General features: G+C 35.8%; 1 protein-coding gene across 4 annotated transcripts in view; it reads left to right on the top strand.

Moving 5' to 3' along the window:
- The window catches only part of HGF (hepatocyte growth factor), a 56,221-nt gene extending 37,253 nt beyond the window's left edge, over positions 1-18,968 (top strand). For 2 of the 4 annotated variants that reach the window (XM_085569970.1, XM_021528863.4), the window contains exons 9-18: positions 509-636; positions 2,034-2,136; positions 3,888-4,027; positions 6,050-6,088; positions 6,560-6,656; positions 9,292-9,366; positions 9,962-10,108; positions 10,775-10,881; positions 12,730-12,875; positions 14,954-18,968. In XM_085569970.1, coding sequence (XP_085426096.1) covers positions 509-636; positions 2,034-2,136; positions 3,888-4,027; positions 6,050-6,088; positions 6,560-6,656; positions 9,292-9,366; positions 9,962-10,108; positions 10,775-10,881; positions 12,730-12,875; positions 14,954-15,124 — 1,153 coding nt within the window. In that variant the 3' untranslated portion in view covers positions 15,125-18,968. Of the gene's footprint in view, positions 1-508; positions 637-2,033; positions 2,137-3,887; positions 4,028-6,049; positions 6,089-6,559; positions 6,657-9,291; positions 9,367-9,961; positions 10,109-10,774; positions 10,946-12,729; positions 12,876-14,953 lie in introns of those variants that run through there. The other 2 variants (XR_014952252.1, XM_085569971.1) reach the window with 2 other exon arrangements.
- The last annotated feature ends 134 nt before the right edge of the window (positions 18,969-19,102 follow it).

Here is a 19,102-nt window from a genome sequence, read left to right as displayed (position 1 = left end):
TAACTTTAAAGGTAACAGCTGTATAGAATTTCGACATAAACTTTATTTTCCACAATTCAGCTTCTTAAATGAGTTACTGATAGTCTAAAGCACTCTGTTTCTCCAAACTCAGCAGAACCATTCAAAGTACAGGGAATTTTAAGCATTTTGGTAATGTTTGTATTTAAAAGCACTTGTAATATATTGCAGGTGTATCCAATGTCAGTTGCATGCAAATTTTGATGAGGGATCCTGAATGAAGATATTGTTAATCTTCAAATGAAAACTTACATCACATCAAAACCTATGTCTGCTGAAAATGAATTTCCACAAACATATTCCTATTACAGTTATTGGTTTTTTTTCTGCATACTGTGTTTTTACTCCTCATCTCCTTGCACTTGACACTGATCAGTAACACAGAGACCTGAATGAGCCTGTATTTTTGTTAATCCATGACAAAAAACAATGGACCACATTGGTGGGTTTAGGTTATCCCTGCTGCAAGCTAACATATTTATTTTTACAGGGATTTGAGGGAGAACTACTGCCGAAATCCAGATGGATCTGAATCACCCTGGTGCTTTACCACTGACCCAAACATCCGTATTGGTTATTGCTCCCAGATTCCTAAGTGTGATGTATCAAATGAACAAGGTAACAGAGGAAAGGGTGATAACATGATTTTAAGTGAATGCCATACTGTTCCAAATATCAAGTAGACAGCCTTGAAAACTGGAGAAGTTGTATCTGTATTTCACCTGTGTAGTTCTGCTTTGGCTTTATTGGCATGCTTGGGGTTCATTGTGCTGTAAATGAGATTCCTTTTTCACTTTATTTGTAATTCCAGCAGAGAAAGCTGCAGCAAAGATTTTATTGGACCTGATTTTTAGACAAGGCCTGTCTATGTATCTGCTCTACTGTCATCACCTTTCTTAGTTTGAAAGGCCTTTTTCCACATCTGAGGTGATTTCCTTTGTTCATAGTCTTTTAATAATTGCATATCAGGCTACCAAAAGTGATTCTTCCCTCCTCTTTTTATTTTCTTGCAAATACCTCCTCGTCTAGAGGGATTGATCCTCGAGTTCTTACCTACCTCTGTGTGTGAGGTTCATTCTGAGTCTCCATGCAAATGTTTTTCCTGTGAGGTTTTGGTATTACTGTAAGGAGTAATGTTGCATCCTGAATAGATGTCAATCACAGCATAAACTGAAGCTAAGACCTCAGACCTATAACCCTACATCAGGATGCATTACTGTCTCCATCTTTAATTTTTAGCCAATGTTACTGTAAATTTTAAAAAGTTGCAGTTGCAAGACATGTCAGAGAAAGGATTAAACTTTTACATTCATTCTCTGTTTCTTGTGAAGTATCAATTATCAAAAAGCAAAAATACTGATGAATATGAAATTAAGAGTTTTATGCAAAATGTCTTTATAGAACTGATAATTTTAAACTATTCTCTTGAAAAGTCTCAAAAAGGCTTGTGATAAAAGCTTATGAATTAAACATGACTTCTGCTGGAGCGAACAGGCAAGTTTTTGAATTGCATTAAAATTAAAGTCATGATGATTTTTTGATTTTGCTGAAGTACTTAAGTCTAGAATTATATACTGATGCCAATATCTGAAAATTACACAAAGCTAAACCAAATGTCTATTTTTGTGGAGGGAGGAATAGGAGACCATTTTTTCTTGTTTTTGTATAAACTAGCTTCTGACAACTTTTAGGATATTCTGTGTGACCCTTCTAAATTAATCATAAACCAACTAACTATTTATGAAATAAATTTTCCAAGTCCATGTAAGTAAGATAAAATTTAAAATACTGCTGTGGTGGGAATATAGATCTCAAACAAGAGATTATGTATGTAAATTTGAAAATTATTTTCCATTTTTCTTCTGATCTGATTTATGCAATTGTCTGATTAATAGTGTATAGCATTTGCTTAAAAGAACACTTTAATAATTTGGATTACTGGTGGAAAGGAAGAGTTTTCTTCTTAATGTTGCACAATTACCCACCACTTTTTTGCCTCATCATTCTTTTTTCAGATTGTTATCGTGGCAATGGCAAGACTTACATGGGGAATTTATCCAAGACAAGATTCGGGCTAACTTGCTCCACATGGGACAAAAATATTGAAGACTTACGTAGGTGTGTACATATTAAACAGAAAGAGATGGTTCAGTGAGTCCTGAATAAATACTGCCTCCAGATGGCAACTCTTTTTCATCTGCATTGATTCTAAAGTAGGCCCTTATGCTCTGGAGCTTTTAATATCTTTGTTTTTCTAATTTTTTTTTTTTTTTTTTGTGTTTAAATATATTTCACAACATGACCTTTTTCAGGCTAACCAGTAATTGCAGGCTTTGGGATGTTTGTTAGTGTTTGGTTTACTGGCCTATTTTACCCCATCCTTGTCCTTGAAAGTTTGGTAAAATGCGAGGATATCAGAAATGAGAGGAAATGGTTGTCACATCAGCCTCATTTCATAGCTCATGCTGCTTCAAGGAGGAGGATAGACTTGAAACCACCTAATGTCCCTTCCAGCTTGAAATTGACTCTTTAGTCTATGATCAAGTGATAATGATGTCAAATACCAATAAAAAGACCTGCATCATTACTTTGGCTTCATATTCAAGTAGTAGAAATGTCAAATTAATTTATTTGTGGAAGTAAAATGAATTAACAGGACTATATATCGCATAAGGGATTCATAAAATGTTTTGCTGTGTATGAGATATCACACACACTAGTAGCCATGATGACAATAGTTTCTCCTTCATTTTCCTTTAGTTTCTGGAGCTGATGCAAATGTGTCAGTATTAGCTTTGGCACTTGTTGTAGAGTGACAGTGCTGAACATATAAGCCATTGTTCTTTGGACGGTGTAGGTCAGGAAGTCAGCCTCTGGGCAAGCTGTGTAGCAAAAGGTAGACTTTAGTGGCCCTGTCTGGTATCATCAGCTGGACTACAAGTTTTTCTTCTCACAGATGGTGAGAGAGAGGATACATATCCCAGTGTGCTGCCCATGGAAGGGAAGCAGAGGTTGAAGCTCATGCTGCCTGAGAAGCATGATAAGTCTTTGTTTGCTGTGGCTGAGGCAGTATAAACCTACTGGGTGCTTGATGCAATTGCATTCATCTAATAGAGCACAGATCAGCCCACACATTTTCCATCTGGGAACTTTGGGGAGTTATCTGTCTCACTCCAATAGTTTCCCTGTTTATGGGTGTTCTAGAGGCAGCATGAGTGGTTGGTTATGGACTGAAGGAACACTACAGTCGTAACTAAAGAAGCCTGTATCCTTGTCTCTGACAAGCCAAAAATAAACTTCTTCCTCAGCTTCTGATTTTGGCCTCAAAATTTCACCTGCTTCATGTAGGCTTGCAGCTTAAGTGACTTATTACTGCAGTTTGTCTGAGCCATTAATCTTTCTCCTTGCCTGCTGCTTATCCTTGCTAACTTTCTTAGTTTGCCTTTCTTTTTGCCTTTGATTCAGCTTTGTAGATTCAATGCTCCCCTGTGCTGTTAACCTGCAGGAGAAGGAACCTGTGTTCCCCAAAGGGGTCTGAGGGTTTTCTGAGAGCATCAGAGGCACTCTTCTAATCAGTATAATGGTTCCTCCAAAGGATATCTAGAGATTTTAGCTTGAGTGGGAGATTTAGAAGCCTCCCAGCTATCCAGTGGACACAGTGCTTAAAATACCAACCAGAGGAAAGTTGGACCCAGATCCAGGAAATATTTGGGTCTCATCTTCCCTTTGATTTTAACGAGCCTTAAACCCTGACCTGTAGGCTTCTCAATCAGCTAATAATGCAATGTGGAGCAAAACAACATTTAACCTTTGAAAATTTGGGCTATAGTATAAAGCTTTTCAACACTTTGAATTTTTTTTCCCTGTAGGCATATACAAATATTCAGAGAACCAGATGTTAGTAAACTGAAGAAAAACTATTGCCGCAATCCAGATGATGATTTTCATGGTCCCTGGTGTTACACAGATGATCCTCTTGTGCCCTGGGATTACTGCCCTATTTCTCGATGTGAGTACTTGGCACGCCGCTGGCACTGTCAGCTGTGCAGTCCCAGCGGAGCCACGGTGTCGGTGTCACATGCCTGTGCACACCTTCCTATTGTCACTTGTGGCTGCAGAAAATGTGTGATTCTATCAAGAATCAATTGTGCGTGACTGAGAAGGAGCAGACAGAAGCTGCTTGTGCAATATATGAACAAGGGGTTCTTTTCCTTGACCAGCTTGGAGATTTCAAGACTTATTTATGCAGCAGAAGCACAAAGGGGCTATTACAGATGGTCAAACATTTTCCAGCAGATCTAGCTATTGAATGAGGGCTGGACAGAGACAAAGAATTGTCTAGCGGTCAGAATGCTGGCTGTGGCCTCAAGAAACCCAGGAAGAGTTATCTTCTGGGCTACAGGCTTCAGAGACTCTTTGTGTGATCTGTCTTTGTAGTGTTAGGATAACTCACTATATATATATATATATGATGAAGTGTATATGTGGTATAGAGATTAGATTCTGCTTTCGGATGTTTATGGGATGATTTCACTCCTGGCAAGAATTAAGAAAATCATGCCTCCAAAGTTAAATGTTTAAATCTAAATAGCTTAAATAAACAGAATTAAGAATCCTAGGGAATTCAGCAATAAACTGATGACAAGTAGAAAAAGATAGTTTTATGCTGAAAAATGTGCAATTCACATTTATGTTCAAAATCTTTCTCTTCAATTCTTATTTCTAAGTTACTCTGCTGTATGTCCTGGGAGAGCACTTAAATGGTAAATCAGGCTTTTGAATGCATGTCTGTGATCTCTAGAGGTTTAGGATAATGTTACACTCATTCCTAGCGGCAATCTACTGCATTTCCTCATAGCCTGAACTCCAGCATCTCCAAAAAGTGGTATTTGAAGTCTCAGGTGATACTTTGGCATCTAAACAAAACTGTGCAAAAGGTTATTTGTGTTGATATAAATGAAAAATAGCTGAAGAAATATGCTTTTTATTCACTATTCTGAGTTCATTATTTGTATTTGTGAATTCCTAAGGATGTATTCTCAGCAAACATTTCTAGGGTATCCAGAATTGGTGACTAGTACATTTCTGTAATCAAACACCAAGTGGGAATATGCCAGTTTTACAATTGTAACTCATATGGACTAGTATTACAATACTGTATCAATATATATGTACATTCATACAGTTATACATAGAAACCCATGCATGTATGCACACATATACATACATATATGCACATACAAATATGCATGTGTGTATACATGTACATAGAAATTTCACTATGGATATAACTGTATCTATATATATATAATTATACCTCTGTGTGTGTGTGTGTCAGTGTCTATATATACACACATATTTTCTTAATGATGGAAATCTAGTTGGATGAGATTGTTTGAATTTTCCAAGTTTTCAGCAGCTACTCCTGTACCTCTAGCTCATAATGCTGGGTCACTCTGTACATGTCAGAGGGTAAACATTTAGAAACAAATTTAAGCAAACTTGTTGTAACTATTTTTTTAATTGGACTAGATGGAAGTACTGAACTAGATTTTGGTAATCATGTTGTGATAAGAATAAGTTTTTGTTGATAGGAGCCTAAAATGTCTTTCAAAGTTTTTTAAGGAATTGAGAATTTATTTCAGTCTTCTTTGGATTTAATCACATGACTTCTATAGTTCCTGAAAGCTTTTATAAAAGTGGTAACTTAATTTTTCAGTATTTTCTTGTTTGAATGAAACATGTTGATTTCACATAATAGGCGGCCTGATGTCTTTAGGATTTGGCCAAGAAGAAAAATGTTTGACATCCCTGCTCCAAATATTTCTTTCTTATTTCATTCTATAAGAATAAAATTCTGCCCCCTTGTTAAACCTTACTGAATACTGCTTTTGCTGTGTACTGAAGAAATCATTGAAATTTAAAACTTTGTGAACTGTAAAGTTAACAATATGTCATTTGCTGTTGAAATTTATTCCATTTTTAAATGTATTTTAATCTTGTATTATGGTTATTTTGTGTATCTGTCTAGGTGAAGGTGATACAACTCCTACTACAACCAGCTTGGATGGTAAGTTTATGTATGAACTGTGCAGTGCATGACTATCCTCTAAATATAGGCATTTCTTTCCAATTGGGAAACAAAATAAAGATTAGTAAAGTTATAAAAAACCCACAATACAGACTGAGCAAAATTAATTTTACAAAAGACGAATGGGAAATATGTTTGTTCTACTCCTTTATCTATTCTCACTGTCATGTCTTGCCAGTGGTGAGATTTGGTAATGAGCTTCAATGTTTGCTTTTTAACTATGTAAATCTCAAAAACCTATTTAAATTTATGTATTTTATATTCCCTAGGGATATTTAAATAGACCCACTCAGCTTCACTGAAGTAGTTTTGATGGCCTAGAAATATATTTCATTAGCACAGGAAAGTTAATATATAATAAATATTGACCTTCTTGTGGTCCTTATGTGCAACTGTGCAGGTTTCCTACCACTGCTTTTAGTAAAATGTCATCTCTGGACCTGCTTTCAGATACTGCCATTCCTTGTGCCTCAACAAAACATTTGAGAGTTGTAAATGGAATCCCAACACAAACTAACGAAGGATGGGTGGTTAGTTTGACGTACAGGTAACTATCACTTTGATTAGAAGAGCAATACAATTACTAGGATATTTGTTTTAGAATTGTAGAAAATGTTGACCTAATAACAATAAAAGAATATTTCTAATTTCTACATTGCAGTTAAGTTGTGTAAAAGTAGAGAATCAGCATTCCTCTAATGTCAGGTGATGCCATAGTATTCACTCTGCTAGTGAAATACTTTATATGTTCATTATAGCTAACTTATACGCATGAACCTGCAAAGCATTCATAGTGTTCTGCTCTTCCAATTAGCTACTGCAGGCCTTTTCGTAACATCGCCTTCACATTCAGCATTAAACTGTTTATTTTAGAGACTGTTGGAAAAAGAATGAATTTCAGATCAATATTTTCACTTTGATGGCAGAGCATTTAGTTGTGAAGTGTAGGATTCAGGATTTATGCCTGTGTCAAATTAAGTGTTTCCCTATGTCATTACATGCAATTAAAATTTATTCGGTATTAAAAAAAATAAATAAATAATTATGAGCTATAAGAAAATCCTTTTAATTCTGTAAAACAAGACTCTGACATGTGCAACTTGTGTGTAACACATGTATTATATTGTGGCAGATTTTTGCTGCTGTGTAAAAGCCAGAACATAGAATGGCTGTTTCCTATGCTTTTTTCTCCGGTTCATAACACATCAGCTGGAAGTGTGAATCATTAATTTATAACAGGATATATCTCATGCATCAGCCCTGTTTCTTCTCTCATGAAAAATAAAAGTTAAAAAAACCTATATTTTGTCTGCTGGGCCAGACTAAAGGGAAGATCAGTTCTATTAGCTTATGATTCGTCATCTAATTTAAAACTATGTTGTAAAAGAGGTATTAAATGAAAAATGGAAGTAAAGGAAAAGATAAAAAATACATTCTCTACATCTCTTCATTGCTAGAGCAGTTTGTGCAGTGGGATGGGTTCTTCCCATCCCTGTAACCTTTGCATCATATGAGATCCATCAGATCTTGACCTTTTTGGGAGTGCATCAGATGGTTCAGAAAGACATTCCTAGAGGAAGATCACTATATTCCTAGACTAAGTAACCAAATAGGTGGGCTAAACCACTCCCTGGAAAGGTTAATCTTTGCACTGTTTTAAAAGTAGCCTTGATATTTGATGAACTTTCAGGCAGGTAAGGTGAATTACATCTGGGTGCCTAAAATTGAAATAGCTATTGTTAGGGTAGTTGAACCTGGATTTTCTGCTGTGCAATAAAATTCCATGAAACATGAATGCTTAAATGATTGCAGATCCTTTTATGTATAAGGGATTCCTGGAATACTCCAGCAGCAAAATATGTTTTGAAATATTACATGTGGGCATAAAAATGTAGTTTTATTTTGTATTGTTACCAAGGAAGTAAATAGAATATTGTCTGAAATAAAATTTTAATGACATCCGATCTTTCTGCAAGAAAGCCTTAACTGTACGCTCAACAATGGAATTGCTGTGTCTGAATGGTGAAGGCCCAGTGAAACTTAGGAACTATTCATATTTGGTATTCAAAGTCCACCTTTAAATCTTAAATTGATAAATGAAATTTTCTTGTATATCCAATTCAGATTCTGTAATCAAATGTATTTAAGCTCTAAATTTGCCCCATATATAAGTGAAGAATTGACCTGTCTATGTATATTAATGAATCTTCTAACACAGATGATGAAATTCTGTATAAAACAATGAGTGATACAAACTTAACATGGAGGAACATAGCTATATTCCTGACTGTGATATTTTTATAATAAAAAAATCTAGAACCTACATTTTAGAAGACTACAGCCTTTTGAACCAGATATTTTGCTTTTCAATTAAAACATGATTTAAAAAAAAGTCAAAGCTCTGTGTTATCCTGCTGTCTGTGAACTACATATAGTCTGGTCTCCATCCAGTAGTTCTTTGCAAAGCTCTGAACATTTGTGTGGTTTGAATTTATAAATTGTGAGATTTTAAGCTTTTCCCAAATTGCTGACAATTCTGATTCACTTTCCAAAGAGCTACAGAAAATAAATGTGATTTTGGAGGCACAGAGAAGGAAACTAATTAATCTACATTCCACAGTAATTTTTTTAAAAGAACTGTCATGCTTAATTGCTTTAATTTTACTTGATATATTATGCTTCAGGTTTTCTATAATCACATGTAGGATGTCATACACTGCAGATTGTTTCCAACTGAAGTATGTAGGGACACAAATCTCCTAGGATTTGTAATCAAATAGGAACTCTCCACCTTGAGGTCAATGCTTTGAATAATACTTACATGAATAATGACCAAATGTTGTTTACATCTGGTGGCAGTCTGGGGACTTGCTTGAAAGTTTCAGTTCCTGTTACAAAGAATTGGCCCTTTTTTTTATTATTTTATTTTAAACTAGGTGTCTTATTACAAATTCAGCTTTCTTTCTATTTTTTTGCACATTGGAGTAAAGCGCTGCAAAGTCATATTACTGTAAGTGTTGAAATTGTAGAGCAAAGGGACAGAGACAAGTTTTTGAATATTGTCAGTCTGCCACTTTTCACTGGCAAATGTGTGGGGAGCAAAGCACTTTTTAAACTTTTTGTCTAATATTAGCAGTTTTGGGGTTTTTAAAAAAATTTTTTCCTTTCTTTTTTTCCTCCAGGAATAAGCATATCTGTGGTGGTACTTTGATAAAAGAAGAGTGGGTTCTTACAGCGAGGCAGTGCTTCCCTTCTCGGTACAGTAGTCTGGAACTTTGCAATAATAAAATCCATCTATTTTCGGGAACTTATCAGAACAATGCTTTTTCAACTTGAATGCAACAGTTTTTCCTTCTGTTTGGCTTTAACACTGCTTTTATGATATAAAAGGCCTGTGGGACCTTGCTATTTTCTGTTATTATTGCTGTAAATCTAAATAGCCCTGGCTATTTTACATAGAATCACAAATAGATTTTCCAAGTGTCATGGTTAGACAATTGCCTCTTTATGAGAATAATTTCATGCTTCTGCTTAAGTGGACAAAACAGAATAGAAAACTTGGGTAAATCTAAAAAAGTTCAAAGGTTTATACTGTCCCAGGATTTAAATGTTTGGATACTGTTATGAAGAAAAAAATACATTTTAGTAATGGTTAAAGGTAAAATTATGTAATGGCTTCAGGCCAAAACCTTACATCCAAGCATGTTGATTTTGGAACAGCAGTTGGCAGCATGAAGCCATTTCTGCTAAGGAGCATTAGTTAAGATCTTCCAGCATAATCATATTAAGCAGAGTTTTTTAGTTATTTTATTATACAGTCAGCTAAATTGTAACCAACTTTGCCTCATTTAGGTACAAAGATTTGAAAGACTACAAAGCCTGGCTTGGAGTCCATAACATCAAAGGAAAGGGAGAGGAGAAGCGCAAACAAGTCCGGAACATCTCCCAGTTGGTATATGGCCCCACAGGGTCAGATTTGGTCTTGCTGAAACTTAGCAGGTTAGTAGCTGTTATTGTGAATTCCAGCACTTTTCACCTGTTGGGTGAGATTCTTCCTAAATGAGAATTGCAAGTTCATTGCTCTACTATTTCCCATACTACAGATGGGGTAAACTTCCAACTGAAAGAAATTTTACTTGATATATGCAGAAATGTAGGTCCATCAATGTTACTCAGAAAACAGATGTTACTCCTGTGAAATCATACCTACACTATTCTTCCTGTTAACCATGTTTAGGTTTGTTAGGAGATTTAATAAAAACCCACTAAGTACCCACATGGACTAGTATATGGTTTTAATTTATAGACTAAGCACCAGATTGTAGCTGAGATCCTTGTGTATATACAAGCTTTCAAAATTTCTCCATATGAACAAACGTATATATCCAAATGAAATGCCATCGTTACTTACTTTTAAGATTAAAACCCAAGTTAAATAGCATAAAAGTGGTGACAGCATTTCAAGAACTTTTTGACAGTTGTCAGATGTAGTACAAAAAATAGGTAGAAGAATCCATCATATTCTTCAGAAACAGAAAATGAAAGGAAAAGAATTGGCACAGTTTTAAATTGCTGAGGTCTATAATAAACTTAATGTAATTTTAAAAACACAGTTGAGACGGTTAAGTAAAATCCATGATATGTATATTTTTTCCTTCTTTTCAGGCCGGCTATATTGACAAATTTTGTAGAAATAATCCGATTACCCATTTCTGGATGTACCATTCCAGAGAAGACCAGCTGCAGTGTTTATGGATGGGGATACACTGGATGTAAGAAACTATTTTTAAAAACTAAATGAATACGTTGACAACTTACTTCCTCTTGTCATTATAGGTGAGGCTGCGGGTATGGCCTGATGCCACGGTTGTCCAACGCTTCTTATTAAAAAATGGAGTTGTTTTTTTTTGCTAATTTTGTAAATCTCTGAGCCTTTTATCCAACTCAATTTAATATGAAATATTTTCCACTCTCCTTTTTTGTTGTTGTTTCAGGGACAGGCAAAATGATCCAAATATTTCAAGGAGTGAATTAGAGAAAAATACCAATTTGCCTGTAAAGACAAAATAGCAAAATTGCTCTGCAGAATGTTAACAGGGTTTTTTGACAAATCTTTGTTCATCTGCTTGAGCAGTCTCTTTCTGTTATCCAAAGCAGGACGCTGTGGGAAAACTAATACAAAAACATGTAATCAAAGCCTTTATTAGCATACACAATAACAGTGAACCAGGGATGCACAGGCAACCCGAAGTCTGGAATTTCCTAACTTTTGAGTGCTTCACTTTGCAACCTTTCTTATGTTTATTAAACACAGTTTTGTGTGAAGAAAATACAAATATGTGGGAAAACAGACATTTATTTAGTCTAGTAAATGCTATATCTGACTAATTAAGTGTTGATAAAAAGTTAATAGCTGCCAGTTGACAATAATTACTCCAATATTTACTGTGTTCAAATGTTGTTTTGCCACAGACCCTGAGTAAGCAGCAGCAATATACTCACACTGTCCTGGAAGCAGAGCAGAAGCTAGGCTAGAATTCTGAGTCTGTCTTCCTCATAGCCAATACTCTGCCATTTCTTTGTGGGTGGCAATTAATCTGTACCAGCCCTCTCCCAAATGACTGCCTTTGATGTTCCCAGCATGTCCATATTAGCCATCCTCTGGGGGCATCGGCTGTCTGGGGGACAGGGACACCAGGCTGGAGCACAGCACAGCATCACAGGAAAGCTTAGCTTAAGAGAACTGATAAGGAATTTGCAATGTTGTGGAGTTATGTAATGTAGTAAATACATAACATCTGTCATCCAAGGACTTTGTACTATAATTTTTGCACTACTTTATATAATCCTCACAGAATCCCGGTCAGGGAAGGAAGAAGTGTTACATCCATTTTTTTAAAGAAAACAGGATAATAAGTCAGTGGAGGGCAAGCTTGGCATTTTCTTTTGATGGCTGTTCAGAGAATGGGCAGGTCCAGACCTATTATTTATCTTTGCAGCTTGTACAGGCTTGTCTTTCGACATGTAGAACAAGAGTAAGCTCCACAGGGCTCCTGCTTCCTGACCTTCCCACTGATGAATGGAGATTGCACAAGGCTGTGGCTCTGCCCTTGCAGGCACAAAGTCATTCAGGGTAGCTGAGCCAGCACAGATTGAGAAAAACTCCACTCTGTATTTTTCAAGTCACACGTCCTTCCCTAGGCCATGGCAGGCACTGTTACACATTAACTCATGTTTAAGGCAGGGAGCAGAATCCTCTCTCTACTGATGGGAGTGATAACATTTTCGGGCTCTTTTTCTGATTTCTTTGATGACTGGGCAATCTGGTGGTGAGCTGTACAGTGAGTCCAGTTACACAGCCCTTTTTTCTAGTACTAAAAACTTATCCAGATATTCTCAGAGAACTGAGCAGACATGAAAACGAAACAAATGTGTGGCAAATCCCATTTTCATAAAATATAAATGAAAAGCATAATAACAGTGGGGATAGACAAAACCATGAGTTTTAGAGAGAAAGTACAAAAACTGAGATTACATGGATAAGTTTATGTTGACTGTATCTTGAAACACTTTCCCCCCCCTAAAATACAATAAAATTTTTATCTTCTTTTCAATTGTAGTAGTCAACTATGATGGCCTTCTCCAGGTAGCAAACTTGTTTATTTTGGGAAATGAGAAATGCAACCAATATCTCAAAGGGAAGATTACTGTGAATGAGTCTGAAATCTGTGCTGTGGCTGAAACCATAGGTGCTGGGCCTTGTGAGGTAAATACTGTATTTCCTAATACATATTTAGGACCCTGGCTATTTCTTTCCCAAAAAATAAATTACTGGATGTTTTTTTTATTCTCATTGTACTAAACTTTTGCATTGGAAAATTATTTGTGTTATAATTCTTCTGTTTTATGTCAGAGTGCAGAAATTACTTTGATTTCACTGTGCTACCACACCATTGAAAGATTTACAGGAATCTTATATATACTCATATATTAGAACACTTGACTAGACTAGACAAACTTGTGTTCTGTATACTAAGGACAAATGTGGGCTCTGTGGTATCAATAGCTGTGTGTTTTGATTGAGTAGAAATCAAAGGCTGGAGCAAATTTACCTCCATCTATTTAGATGAGGTGTTGCATGCAAAATACATAACAGTCAGTACTCAACAGATGTGATAAAGTTATGAAGGAAGGAGAAATATCCAAAAATGTGCTGTGGTTTTTTATGAGTCAGAAGGCTGGAGCATTTTTGTCTCCTGAGCCTGAGCAACATATTGATGAAGCACTACTTCAGTGATCATATAGTTTGGTACAGTTTTTTTTGCTTAGCACTAGTTTTGATGATGGAGAAAAGATATCTGAGGAGAAAAGCTGTAAATTATTTATTACAGGAAGAAATAAATTTTTTTAATTGAAAATCTGACTGAAGATATCCAGAAGGAGGGAATTCATGAACATTATTAAGTATTTATTATCTGAAATAAGATTGTTGATTTCCTAATACCGACTTTAATCGTGTAGTAAAATTTTCCCAACCCAAGGGTACTACCACACCATGGGGAGCAGAGGTCATCTTCATAAAGCTGAGGCCTCTTCCATTTGTTATTAATAATCTATGGGATCATTTTTTGTTGCAAAGTATTTTCTTCAAAATAAAATGTTTAAATATAATTGAGGTCTTAGACTTGTCAAGGCTTATAAATGAAACATCTGCATGGGAGTCTGCTGGGGATCCTGTGCTTTGTTTTCCCCTGCAAGAAGAAATGGAATGAATTAATATTAGCAATCAGTCTTAATCACAGAGCAGTTTCCTGTTCCCTATGTTCTCCTTTGAAGCTACTTTCCTCAGCAGAGAACAGGCAGAGGAACAAAATAAGATTGACAGGTGAAACTCCACTCCTGAAAGTGTTTTATGGGCAGCTCTGATGGCTCTGACACAGTTCATTGTTCATTTGGGAACTAGTCTGCCGTCAGTCAAAAAAAAAATCCCAAACCAAATAAAGGTCAAGCATTGTTGTTTCTCTGGTGATCCAGAGAGAATGCAATGCAAATTTTCAGCTATCATTTTCTGAGACAATAACTCACTGTCTGATATGAGAATTTTCTGTCTAGTTTTGCAGCGAGTTTGCAGGGTCCAGTTTACCTTTAGACTAGGTAGAAACTGCAGCATCTGTCTTCAAGTCCCAGATCTGGGTCCCAGATCTATTTCGGTGGGTCATACTCCAAATTTCCCAGAATGCATAAACTAATGTATAGGTGTTTCATTGATTCAAAATAACAAAAAAAATAATTTTAACAAGTTATGTCCCAAATTAATGCTTAAAAAAAGTATTACCTTTTTATTATGTTTGTTATTCCCCCTGCCTATTAGTAAACACAGATTCTCATTCTAGGGCCTTGCAAGATGCTTGATGAAAGAAAGATACTAACCTGACTTTGTCAGTAGTGTTTGATGTAAAGCCTGTCATCATAACAAAGATGTTTATCTGTCAACTCACATTCTGCTCATCTGGTTTATATTCACATAAAAAATATTAGGCTTGCTGAAAGAGGTGAATGAAATCTGGTAGTTTGAAGTCATTAGAATGACACGTAAAGACAGATCACAGAGCTTAATTTGCACGGAAAGGAAGAAAAAGTCAGAGGCCAACTCTGACATTGTTTGTCAAAATTGTTGGTTATGAAAAAAAAAGATATTGGAAGTTGGTTTATGTCCTATGGCAAGAACACTATTGCCTGGTGCATCCCGTCTTCCCCAAGATAAATCATACAGTAGTAGACAGGTGGGAGCTATGTCTTGAAGCATTTTGAGAAGTGACACTCATGTTTATTTTTTTTTCCTAGCGAGATTATGGTGGTCCTTTGGTTTGTGAACAAAACAGGCTGAAGATAGTAATTGGTGTCATTGTTCCTGGCCGTGGATGTGCCATTCGAAATCGTCCTGGGATTTTTGTTCGCGTCTCATATTATTCCCGGTGGATTCACAAGATTATGATGACCTACAGAAAACCCTGAAAAAGTCAGCAATTCCCACTGAAATATTCTGGACAGCATGTAATTAATGTGTAATGTAAGGATCAACAATTTTTAAGTACTTGATAGTCAAGTTTGTTGAACTTCTTTTAATATTTATGGGTGTTTTTGGTGTTTTTGTCTACCAGTGTTGTTTTATAAATGTTGGAGTGACTTACAGTATATGCAAGTATGGTGACATATCTCCTGAAGATACTTGAATGGATAAACAATTTTGCAGAGACATTACTGGATGATAAATGGTTTTGTAGAAATAGATCATATGACCTCCTTAATGCTGCTCTTCAGATTATCTTAGGAGAAACAACTTACAGTTCTACTTAACACAACTTATTCTTTCTATGAGCCATATATTTCTCTTCATATATAACAAAAGCCCTACTCAGAAATATATGCATCTGTCCAGGACAGCATTTATGATCATATTTCTCTTTCCCCCTTATGAGAGGTTAAAAATTTCAGTACTTTATTAAAAAATCGTATCTTTAGTAAGTAATCTTTTCATTATTGATGGACTTTGACAAGCCTGCCGTAAGCAGAGTTCTCGTAGAAGTCATTACCACTTTCTTTTTCACAATGCTTACAGACTAGTTCTACACTTGGTTCCTTTAATGTATATATGGTCCTCTAACAGATATCTCATTTTGGTTAGCAAACTATTGATCATTTCTTTAAAACCTGACCCAGAAATAACTGGATTTGCAATGCTTAAGACAGAATATTATACAGTTTGAAAAAGTAATCCTGGTTAGCTATTGGAAGACTTTGAGCATTAAAAGAAATCTAAATTAAATATGATCAAATCTTTCTAAACAAACAAGTACTAAAAGTTTGGTTGGTTCTAGTTATTTCATGAAACTGCATTTACAGCAAGAAAAAAAACAGTTGAATCTAGCACCTGGCTGAGAGACCTAAGTCTGGGAAAAGTAAGTTATACATTAATAATTTTTCAGAGACTTGCGAACTTTAATAAAACCTTAATTAGATTTGGACAAAATTCTATCTTTTGTGTACTTCCTTTCAAGATAATAAAACAATTGCAGATATTGATATGATCTTGTATTTAATATGGAAAACATGGCCAATAGTTTAGTTGCTTGTTTCCTGGCTATATATGGGACAATCATTTTCCTTTACGCTGATAGAGAAAGGAAACACAAAATCATCATCTATGAAAAGTGCTTGTTATTCTGTAGGCATTTATTTTTGTGTCTGGAAATTTTGTACAGATATGTTGTTATAGGTGGCACTGATTACCCTTTAATCAGTATTGGGTATTTCTGGAATAATTGATATGACATATATCCAATTGTTAGTTTTACTACTGTACATGTAATTGCATAAATAACGGCACTGTGGCTTCACGTGTGACTGTAAATTGTAAATGTTTCCAGTAGTGTTTGGTCTGTGTATCATATGTAACTGCACAGCCATGAGGCTGACACCGTGGTGTAGATATACAAAAGGACATTTCATGCAGAAATGCAGGGTTGAATTCTGCCCTGTCAGAAAGCAACCACTTCAGGGGAGATGTCTTGGAAAACAGGCCTCGTCTTGACTCACCGAATTTTTTTCAGCAGTGCACTTTGACTTCAGTAGGACTCAGTATGCTTACATCTGGTGAGCTGGGATGAGTTTCAGGCCATGCTTAAGAGGCTTGGCTTGCTGAGATTTGGGTCACATATCCAGCGGATTCTACTGGCACATAGGAAGAAGTGTTTCAGCAAGCAGAGCTTCTGAAATTCTTCCTGATGTAAATAGTCTCTTTGGACAAGATGTGACTTCTCTGTACAGCAGATTCAAGGTTGTGGATGCTATGCAGACAGTCTGTCTCAATCTGGCCACCTCTCAAGGCTTCATGCTCCCTTTAGCCTCTCTTACTTACCAGGCCTAAAGAGGGCAGGATTTAGCCTGTTGTATTTACACTTAATTATTGTAATGTAGGTGAAGAGTGTACTCATACTAAGTGTATACTGACCATATCTTATTGACAGGATTACATTTTTAAGAAAGACTTTTAAAAAACTCCAAGTGAGCTTTGTTCTCAGCCACAAGAAGATGTGGATAAAATATACAATTCCATGTTCACTCTTTGTATTCTAAGAATTGTCATGTGCTCACTGTATTATATTTGCAGGCATTTTGTTATGTCTATCTAAAAAATTTGAATCCTAAAATATTTTAGTTATAAGCTTCTGCTGTGCAGAAGACTGTGATTTTTATATATATATCTCACACACACACACACACACACACACACACACATATATATGATAAAAATACTGTTTTTTCTTAGACAATGTGTAAGGATTTTTACCTGTTTGTTCTGGGCAGTGCCTCAGTAAAATAAATTGTGCAGAGTTGATGCTCCAGAACTTAACAAGTTTGTATGCACTTGCTTACCAGGTACTTTTGCTCTCCCTATCTCAGAATGGAGGGCACCTGAGATCCTGAAGAGCAAGGGAAGAGAAGAATAATGATATGTGGTAATGAATTTGTACTGCATTTATTCCTGTGAATATTTCTTGTTGGTACCAATGGTACCGTATCAGGCAACTGTTATAATTACAGGACTCTCTTAAGAAAGGACACTCTATAGATATTTTTTCACTGTTCTGATATTTTTATCTCTGTTATAACAAGGGAACCTGATCTAGTGCCCATCTAAATGCTGAAAAGCCCCTTACTAACTTCAGTGGGAACTGAACATCATAGTTGTGATTTTAATCAGATTAGAATAAAGGCTACAGTACTTAAATTCTTATCTAAGGACATTCTTAAATTCTGTTGAATTTCATTCTCATTCTCCTTGCTGTAACTAATCCTCAATCTCTGAAAGAAGTAATTTTTGAATATAAAATTATGGAATTAAAACCTAAGAGGTGATTTTCTGCAATTGAAATTATTTTAACTTAATTACTATTTTCTTTGGGCATTGGAACTGGCTAACACTTATTCCTTTTCTTAAAGAAAACATTTTTTCCTTTAAAAAAATTTCCCCCTATCTCTTTTTCTTTCATAAACCTCATGACCCTCAGAAAAATGTAGCTCTCATTGGGAATGTACTGGTCTAGGTTTTTGCTGCTACTGCTGAAATCTTCTTCTCTAGTTTGAGATTAAAATTCTCTGAGGCATTCTGCAATTTCTTCCTGCAGGTAATGCCAGTGTACTTGACAGAGCTACTTACTTGAGTTAGAGCTTTTCAGATGAGGGTCCAAATATATTTCTGGGGGTCAAATTCTACTCAGGCAAAATGCCCCTTGAATTCAGTGAATGAGATTGTCAAAAGAGCAGGGCCTATGAGTTCAGTGCTTTTCCATGTGGAGCCTTGTACACATTCTCAGCTCCAAGGTGACCTCAGCAGGAGTTGAGGCTTTGTTATCATCCTTCTGGAAAGCTGGTTGTAAACCAGTTGACCCTCATGGAAACTATGGGAAACCTATTGGATTGGTTATTTTGCCTTGTCTCCTCACCAATTGTTTTCTTCCTCCCTCCTGTGCACTGGTATATTTTTGTTTTTGAATGTTGGGGCTGCTGGCAGGAACTAACATGGCTTTTCACCCTAAAAATTTCCAGTGTTCCTTTTTAAACATACCCTTGGGCATTTATGTATGGCATTTTCTTGCATGGGATCTAACTTCAGGGAGCTGCCTGTGGAGTTTAGGGTATGATAAAAGTATTTTTACTTATTTAAGTGGGGAAAATAATGCTCCCATTAAGTACAATTTGATGAATGCCTAATGAAAAGGGAACACTCTGGTTATAACTTGTAATACAAATCTGTAATTAACATGTTCATTAGTTAATAAAGTTGGTATTTTTGTAACCTTGTTTACTCTTATTATTCTTAATAAAGTATTTTATACAAAACAACAACTTAATTAGCATTACATTTCTTGTTGAAAGAACAAGGCCACAACCCCACTGCAAGTTTCCCAGTTCCAATTCCAGTGAGGGATT

This window comes from Lonchura striata, chromosome 1A (assembly GCF_050655825.1).
Source record: "Lonchura striata isolate lonStrDom1 chromosome 1A, ASM5065582v1, whole genome shotgun sequence".
Classification (NCBI taxonomy): Eukaryota; Metazoa; Chordata; class Aves; order Passeriformes; family Estrildidae; genus Lonchura; species Lonchura striata.
Note: the sequence above shows the minus strand (reverse complement) of the source record. Positions and strands in the feature narration are given on the sequence as shown.